A 9,460-nucleotide genomic window follows, 5' to 3' on the forward strand; every position below is an offset into this window, starting at 1 on the left:
TACTTTTTGTACTGTTGTTTCCAATGCACTTATGACACTGGCTGGGCAGTTTGCACCCTACCACTATTACAACATCATAAAAGAGAGCTACAGTATGAATGTATTTTCTCTCTCATGCAGTTGTTTATAAATAATCACTTATTACATTCTGGAAATAACAGCTTTTATCCAATTATTGCCTGCTTCCATTTAATTATTTGCTTGTAGGTAATATAATTATATAATTAGCATTTAGGGTATTTGTAAAGATGAGCGATTACACCACTATCTGTATCTGTTCACCCATCTAAATGATCTGTATCCATACTGGATACAAACCGGACGTGGGTGTGGTTTAACTGCAAGTGTGCAGTGCTTATATAAAAAATATATATATTTTTTGAGCCTGAATTTTACATGTATTGATGAGAAGTTGCTAGCTATATGTGTACTGTGGGTGTGATTCTTTAGACTTTATTTTTTCATTATTTTTAATGAGCTGTGTGAAGTTGGTGCTGTATTTTTCAACAAGCAAGCAGCACGCACACTTTAAAAAAAATGTTTAAAAGCACCGTACTGTGTATTACAATTATGGACACAACTTGGTCACTGTGGAAGAGCAGTAATCTTTTGACATTTTGATTTGATAATCCATTGCCAGCAGGAATTTGTTCATTCTCTCCGAATGGCAGGGTTATGGACAGAAGAGGGCATGATCATTTGGTCCATGGGGAAGGCAAGGGGTCTTGGAAGAGGTTAAAAAAAAGGACACATTAATTGGCCTGAGCAGACGAGTAGTATCGCTGCACTGGGGAGGCTGGGATAGAGGCCTGTCTGTAGTGAACAGCTGCAGGAAGAACAGCTCTTTGCCTTTCTTAGACATGTGGACGGAGTGTATGTGCATGTGTGTGTGAGTGTGTGTGTGTGAGTGAGGGCACTTACAGATGGGATGGAGGAGGGGAGAAGCAGGAAAAAAAAGACGACGGTTTTAACAGCCTACCCACATCTGTTTATTTAGAAAAGAAACCATTGTGTCATTGAGTTATTCTAACAACCTACTTCAGGGCCAGTGTTAGTCCCACAATGACGGCTTTTTAAATACACAGTTTACACTCCTATGAAGTGGCCTCATAACTGCGTTTGGAGCCTGGTGGAACGTGCCAAATGGGGGAACATGCTTGGGTTTCACATTCCCTCGAGCACAACTTGACGTCTCTATAGCTCACTGCCATGCCAAAAGTTGGGGGGGGGATCTGGTGGGGGTCGTTTGGACCCATTTGTTTGGACTTGTGCGCTTGTTCTGGGTCTGATCTCTTACGCTGGTACTTTTGGGCTTGGAGCACTGCCAGTCGGACTAGTGTATACTGTGGGATTCACTGTGTTGAATTCCTTTCAAGTGGATATATGACGGCTGGTTGCACCGTAGAAGGATTATGGCTTGGCATTCTTGACTGGAGTCTGCCTTTTTGTTTACTGTTTTCCAGCTTTAAAGTGTTCTATCAATTTTCCAGTCAGCATTTCTGTGTCGGAGGTCGTTTGTTGGTGGTAGAGGCTAATGGCGGCAACAGCTGGTTGTGTGACCCAGAGGCCCGAAGACAGACTGCAGAGGTTTGTTATGGTGAAATAGAAGTTACCTGGATATTATTCCAGTTCAGTACGTACTCCCTCTGTACACCTGGCATGCTGACAGTGGAAAAGAATCCCTCAGCCAAAATATTTTACTGTTCAGCGAAGAAGTAAAGTTGGACATTTTTCCAGAACATTCTACTTATTGGAATGCAGATGAGGCATTTCTACAAAATGTAGCTAAGTTGAGCAATGCAATGTAAAATTTACTTCAAACTTACGACTTCAGTATTCTATTGGGTTGCTGCTTCGTCACAGGAAAATGCTTTAAGCCAGGGATTTTCTAAATCTGAGACAGTGAGTCTCCTGTTGGAGAACTTTAAAAAAAAAGTGATTTATGGAACAAATTTTGTGGACTTATTGCCTCACCCCAGCACTCTCTGTAGGATCCAAAGATCAGTTCATTTTACCATTAAACACGGCCAAAGAATGTTTTTCAAAATGTATTTTTCCCAAGCTGCCGCGCCCCAGAAGTGTTCATAAAGTGGTCATAAATGCATGTATGTTGTGTTCTTTAATCCATGTACTGTTGACGCTATGCCAGTTCGTACATAATGTATGAATGATAGCCCACAAGTGAGCTTTTATTGTGGTTATGAACTTATTGTTTCAAATGAATTCATAGTGTTTACATTTGGTGTGTTGTTTTATTACAGTTTAAGAAGTGCTTGCACAACAATGTTCATCGGAGTGTGTTAATTAGGGTCAGCAGGGCTGGTGCCTATTTGACATGATGGATGACTTTAATCAAACTGATTAAGAACACCCCCTCCACACACACACACACCACCCTCATAACACTCCGTTTAACACTAAACTCATCAGTAGGATTATGAAGAAGGGATACTTTTAATCTTTTAGACGTAGGCTGTGCGAATCGCTGTGTTTGTTGCATGCAAGGTCATCATTGTGTACCGATTGTAGCCTCCCCCATCTAACACATAGCAACTTCTAATCTCTTATGAATCGTTCGGGAGTTCCAAGCCGAACAGATCAGCGGAAATCTCCGGAAGGAGGACGGAACACGCAGGGGTAAATTAACAGGCAGACATGAGGAAGGAAATGAATGCTTAATCTTGCTTGGTTCTGTTCCAAATAACTTATCACTTGCCATTATTACTGCTTTGAAATCCCAAAGAGGAAGTCATTTGAATGGATAGTTCCTGCAAAGTCATTTCCTGTATTTCTGATATTTCCACATAGTGACGAGCTGATAAACTCTATAACTCTTGCTCTGTGCTCAAACATTTCTCCAATGATGATACTTAAAGGTTAGGGCAGCACATCTGGTTTATTCAGACAGCTTCTGGCAAGGACCAAAGTATTGGAAGATTCCATCGTCTCAGTCCTCCCTTTAAAGGTTTGGTCTGAAGGATTTGTAGCTAAGAGGCTGTTTCTCTTCAAAAATGCTGTTTCCATCATGTAACCTTTAGTACAGTGCACATATCGCTGCAATCCCATTATAATAGATGCTGAAACATCTAAACCGCACCCTTTAGCCACCAAGCAGTCCAGTTCCGTTTAACTCATCACTTATATCCACATGAATACTGAATATGCCCCTCTCCAGTGTCAAAAATGTCGTCAGTGGTGTTTTAAAACTATTTTTGTCCACACTAATATGCATTAAAATTGGTTTAAAAAATATTGCACCATTATGAAGGACGGATATGGATGAATGAATTGAACTCACTTGACTGGAGTCCCCACTGTCATTGTTAAGAGCACTTGAAAGAGCGGCCATGTTGATGTTTAGAAATCTTCTGCTGATGCTCCCTGAGGTTCCATTCTTTGTTGTGCAGGAAGGACGCAAGGTATTGAATTCCCCAGTATCCATCATTTTGGACGAGTTGGGACCTTGGAGAAACGCCAGCAGCATCGTAACTATCCAGCCATCACTGACATTGAGTGCATTGTTTGCAGCGGGAAGCTCAGCGCTGTGGCCTAAAGGTACATTCCAGAGATCAGAAACACAAACAGTCTTTGTGCCCTCGATGCTCTCTTTCCCTGACTCCCTCATCCACATCAAGCCTCCACGGCCAAACTGCCTCCTCCGGCTCGTGTGTCAACATGTGGGCTATCGTTTTACTCACATCCCATGGACACAACACAAATATACATACATACACACTACACATGATCATTTTTCACGTAGATGCTGACAGATGTCATTGATCTTTTGTCAGAGCAAATAAACAAGGATACATCCATTTTCTATGCCGCTTATCCTCACTAGGGTTGCTGCTTATGCTGGAGCCTATCCCAGCTGTCTTCGGGCGAGAGGCGGGGTACACGCTGAACTGGTTGCCAGCCAATCACAGGGCACATATAGACAAACAACCATTCACACTCACATTCATACCTATGGACAATTTGGAGTTGCCAATTAACCTAGCATGTTTTTGGAATGTGGGAGGAAAACTCGAGGAGAACATGCAAACTCCACACAGAGATGCCCAAGCGTAGATTTGATCCTAACAAATACTTTTTTTGACAATAGGCAGGGCTGCAAATGCGAAATCACAAACAGGTGCGGATCCACTGTACTACATATAGCTACTGTACTTAGGAGTGTTGTAATATTACTTAGGAGTGTTGTAATATTACAAACAGCCTGACGCAGTACAAAATCTGTCCACCACATAAAATTACAACATATTGTTAAATAAATTTTTTAAATGAGCATTATTATCATTGATAAAGGCAGTTTTTTGCTACAACACTATTATTACTATGTATTGGATTATGTGATTATGTTGTTGAAAGTGTTCCTAATGTAATGTCCAGTGAGTGTAGATGTCCAGACAATCAATTAAGAGTTCTGACCTCAGCTATAAGTTTTGTTGTTCTTCACCCCCCCTTCACCCCAACCCCTTACCAGCCCCCCCTTACCTCATGTTCCTCCCCACCATCTTCCACCCCATACTCCCGCCCTCAACACGTCAAAGTCACAACAACGGGGCCAACCAATGAGCTGCTTCGGGCTCATGAGTGGAGAGGGGCCGGGGAACTCAGAAACAAAATTGCCCAAAGGCGAGTGAGCGGTGAAACACTTTTGCAAAGCCTCGAGTGTGGTTGTTTTCTTCTCCGAACATTTGCAGTGTTTGTTTGCACTCCCGTGTGCTCTTGAATGATCGATCCAGTGGCTTGGAGGACTTTTTGGATTAGCTTTTTTTGTTCGGACGGAGGAGAAGGTGGAGGGGGGGATCTCCGGACTGGAGATGGAATGATTTCTCCGTAAAGGAAAACACACATTGTGGCTTTCCAGTGTGTGTGGATAAGTGGGTGAGAAATGCACGCTGATGACGGGTTCACGGAGCCGGGATTCTACGGCACCCTGTTGAATTTTCGCATTTTCGGATTAACTTTTTTGACTCTCCATGGAAGTGTTGTTGAAGTTTGCCTCATGAGTTTAAGCGTCTAACAAGACCCACCATGACAACCTCGCTAGCACGGACCTTCTATGGATCACTTTGCCCACTAACGTGTGTGCTTCTGCTGCTAGCGTGTTTATCAGCAGCCTCGCCGTCCCACGGCCGGAGGCTCATATGCTGGCAGGCCATCATGAACTGCCAAACTGAGCCCGAGTGCAATTACGCGTACGATCACTACATACGCGCCTGCGGGCCGGTGTTGAACGGCGAGAGGAAGAAGTGCCCCAGTCACTGCATCTCCTCCTTGGTGCAGCTCAACATGACCCGAAACGGACCCGCTTTGGAGGACTGCAGCTGCGGCCACGACCTCGAGTGTACGCGCACTAAGCGGTCCATCGAGCCCTGCTTACCCCGGACTACCAGCACTGGCTGCACGGAGGCTCGGCGTCAGTGCGAGCGGGACCAGCAGTGCAGCTCCACCATGCGGGACTACTTACACCACTGTGGTAAACTTTTCAGCGGGGCTATTTGCACCAACGCCTGTCGCAACGTCATCGCCAACATGCGCAAAATCCCTAAGGGTCAGCAGCTGGACACTTGCATGTGTGATGGCACCGAGAGGGCCATCTGTGAGTTTGTGAAGAGCAGCATGAAGACGCTCTGCTTTGACACCCCGGAGAGGGAGGAGAGCAGCGGCTCTCAGGACGGCTTTGACTCGGAGGATGATGAGGACTACTCGGACTCTGACTACAGGGAAGAGCCGGAAAGTGGAACCTCTCCCCTGGAGGTCCACTATGTTTTGACCATGCTGGCCTCCATGTTGGCTCTAATGCCCCTCATTTAAGCACCACTTTTTTTTTTTTACCAAGACTGCATGAACATTTGAATGAGTGCATTATTTTCTATGCAAATTGCAGCATGGGGCTACTTTTTGGAGGTGTCTGCTGTCTTACCAAAAGCAGTCACACTCACCAGATGCTTGGCTGGCACATGATAAGCTAAATTAGATTGTTGTACTTTCACACAGAGCCCGATATAACCAAGATGTGATGGAGCCAGAGCAGTGTTTGAACTATGCTGTGCACTGCCAATTTTTTTTCTATAAGATAAGACTATTTTTATATGACAGCCTTTTCTGGGAGGCATAGGATTTTTGTATTTAATGCTGGAATTTAAAAAACCCTGTAAATAGCAGAAAGGTTAAAGAGGATAATTTATTTCATGCAGTCATATCCAAATGTGTTGAATAAAAGACTGAGAATTCCAGCTTTAAAGGGAAGTTATTTGTTGTGTGTATTCTCTTGTACTGTACATTGTATATATGTCTATAGCCAATATAGTTTTTTTCCTTCAGAGAATCTTATATGGTGCAGGCTATGTGCTGATTTATTCACTGTGTGTAGCCTATAGAAAGAAATGTCTAAATCCACTGTATGGTTTGCCTTAATGATATACTTTTATGGAAGGCATAAAAGGAAAACTTGAATATATCACCTTTGACTGTGACTTGTTTTTGCAGAGTGATTTAAAGACTTAAGGGTGCAGATTCTACATAGGAATGGGACTGCACTTAAAAAAAAAATGATAGTTTGCAGTTGTTTGACGTGCCAGGCAATAATGACCATTCCCATCTTATCTTTGGGCTCCCTGTTTGTCGACTGATAGCCTCATGACCTATACTATGTCTTGATTTAGCTGGCTGTTGTCAAACGCAACTGTCACCATAAATCAGCAAAACACCCTCTTGGCCCTCTGCTTGCACACAGGTGTCAGCCTTGACAAACTGTCGGTGTGTGTTTTTAACAAGGAACGTCATTTTTTTAAGGTGTCTGAACTTGGGTCTTACATTTTAAAGGATTTTATTTGCAGACTGGAGTTTTAGTCTTCCTTCTGATTGATTATGTTCTTTATTAGTGATACTAAGCAGACATTTGTTGTGTATTTACATGTTGTATGTAGCATCACATGTCCTTGGTCAATGATTTGCTGCAAAATGTTTTATTTGGAAGAGGTGCAGAGGGGGGGGGGGGGGGGGGTGAGGGCCCTCCAGCTGAATGGATGGAGGAGAAGTCGAGTGGCGTCTTTGTCATGGAAATGTTAAGCACATAATAGTTGAGCAGGACAATGGGGAGGCACTTCATTCTTTCAGGCCGGCTTGACACCTCTGGAGAGGCGAGCGACAGGGAAGCATGTGGGAACAATCTTTCGGCTGTTGCTGCTGCTGCTGAACTTCCAGCTCCAAGAAGAAAACATGGGAAAATCCTGACAAGAGAAATGTGAAATGCACTTTTTCCATGACTAATTGCTCCTGCCTCCATGAGGTGCAAGAAAAAATGAAGCTAGAAAAAGCAGATTTCCATCAACAGTGTGTGTTATTATCCAACAAAATCTATCCTGCACTGAAATACTCGTGGTAGTATCAGTGTGCAGTCCGCCGTGCAGCTTTCCAGTAGAAGAAAGGCTCAGGAACCCAGCATGTCCTCCACTCTAACACCTCCTCCTCCTTGCCTTTCTTTTGCTCTCTCACAGTTTCACTCAGGCAGTTTCGGCACTTAGAAAAAGCACAGCGTGCACATAATAATGTACAGGGTGCAAGTGGATGGATGTGGAAGAAGAAAAACTCCCCAAATTGGTCTGGCTCTTGAAGCATTGTCAAAATGAATATACGGTTAGGTCGGCAAATATCCTAGCACTGACAAAATTTCTATAATTTATATACACCATCTCTTTGGATTTCAAATTAAATGCAATTGAAGGGTATACAGCCATTTTTATTGCGTCATTTGAAAGTGAATTGTATTTGACTATGTAGGACGGGAAGCCATGGTTTAGAAATATTTGTGTGTTTTAAAGTAGATCCACAACATACCTACGTGTAACTGGCATTTTCATATGGTTACATTATAATATCCATGAAAGCTCAGACTAACTCCAGTTTCTTGATTCCTTTTTGATATTATCATAGGTATGAATTGATTTAACTTAATATACTATAGGATAGAATTCCTTTATTTTCTAAGAAATTAAAGGGAATGCATCCTCACACAAGTTACTGCAGAGCAGTTTGGTAATGTTTTAGTTCAATAAAAATAGTATTTTAAAATAGTATTTAGTAATAGTATAGTAATTGTGGCATATCAGTATAATATTATTTTATTTAATTACATTTAATTATACTGTACATATAATTATATAATTAATAGTAATTATATAATTTATTATTATTATTATATTAATTATAATATAATTATGTTTTATCGATTTTTCTCTAAAATGTAAAAAATATAAATGAAAGATGACATTAAATAAAAAAAAGTCAAATAATTTTCTTCTGTTTTTCTCTAAAATTAAAAAAAATTATGAATACAAGACAATATTAAATAAAAAAAAAAGTTCAACCTGAATAAAAGGATTTAAAATAAAATGATTGGTGTTCAAAAACACAAATATTGATAAACGGAATACAAAATGAATGGATGGATATTAGAGCCCTCTAGATGTGAAATGACACCCATATAGTCATTCGTATTATCCAATAGAGCACATATAACCAGAGAGAGAAAATAAGCCATCTAAGACATAAATAAACCTTAGGCTTGCGTGTGTCACAGTAAATGTGTTCCAACTGTGTGGAGGACAAGAAATTATTTTTTATAAAGTTATTTTGTTTTTGTTTGCCATCCTGCAAACAAGTACACGTAAACCTGACCTCCTTTGCCAGCTTTATCAACTTGATAACTATCTTGGCTAGGTCTGTTGTGATTGTGGTAGAGTGAGAACCCCCCCCCCCAAAAAAAATAGACTTTAAAAATCACATGGTGGACTGCTTTCATTAACTGTTTCTCTGTTTGTGTTCCAGCTCTTTGCGCTGATATGAAATATCTTTGACATCAACTTTGCTTCAGTGCACGCCATTCACTTCTCCTTTCGACCTCTAGAACAAAACGACCCACACTTCACCCCTGTGCAGATCTCCTCACCCCCCCCTTTACCTCCAGCCTACTATGGCAGGACAATGTTTACAAAACCACAGTGGTCTCTCGCCACTGATGCTGCGGTCGGAAGCCACATGCAGTCCTGCTTCTAATAAAGAAATTTAATAATCCCCATGTCCATTTTGTTAAAGCAAGTCCGAGCTGAAATTCATGTTTTCATTTTGATCCCGACTCAATAAGTTTGCCCGAGGACAAGATGAAAAATAATTACATCGACTTTATTACTCATCGGGATACGCTATTGCATGGGATGTTTAACCTTAGCCCCACTTTTCCTTGCACTGTTTTCACTTAAGTCTTGGCAACTGTTGGGGTGGCAGTTCTTTTTTCACCCTTCTTATTGAGGTAAATTAAAAACTGACATGGAATGTGATCTCAGCAGGAACTGGTTGCTCCCCCTCCCCTAAAAAGTCCAAGGTGTTTCAGTTTGTTCTCTTAAGATGAACACTGCATACAGTCGTAGACATGAAATGAAATGAAATATTG

The 9,460-nt window shown here is 41.6% G+C and overlaps 1 protein-coding gene across 1 annotated transcript; it reads left to right on the forward strand.

Annotated features, from left to right (window-relative positions):
- The first annotated feature begins 4,553 nt into the window (after nt 1–4,553).
- gas1a (growth arrest-specific 1a) lies at nt 4,554–5,843 on the forward strand. Its single transcript, XM_058071838.1, has one exon. The coding sequence runs from the start codon at nt 5,041–5,043 to the stop codon at nt 5,821–5,823; it is 783 nt and encodes a 260-aa protein (XP_057927821.1). The 5' UTR covers nt 4,554–5,040; the 3' UTR covers nt 5,824–5,843.
- Nucleotides 5,844–9,460: the final 3,617 nt, after the last annotated feature.

This window comes from Doryrhamphus excisus, chromosome 4 (genome assembly GCF_030265055.1).
Source record: "Doryrhamphus excisus isolate RoL2022-K1 chromosome 4, RoL_Dexc_1.0, whole genome shotgun sequence".
Taxonomy (NCBI): domain Eukaryota; kingdom Metazoa; phylum Chordata; class Actinopteri; order Syngnathiformes; family Syngnathidae; genus Doryrhamphus; species Doryrhamphus excisus.

Coding starts and splice junctions, on each gene's coding strand:
- gas1a (XM_058071838.1), top strand. CDS start 5,041: ATGACAACCTCGCTAGCACGGACCTTCTATGGATCACTTTGCCCACTA.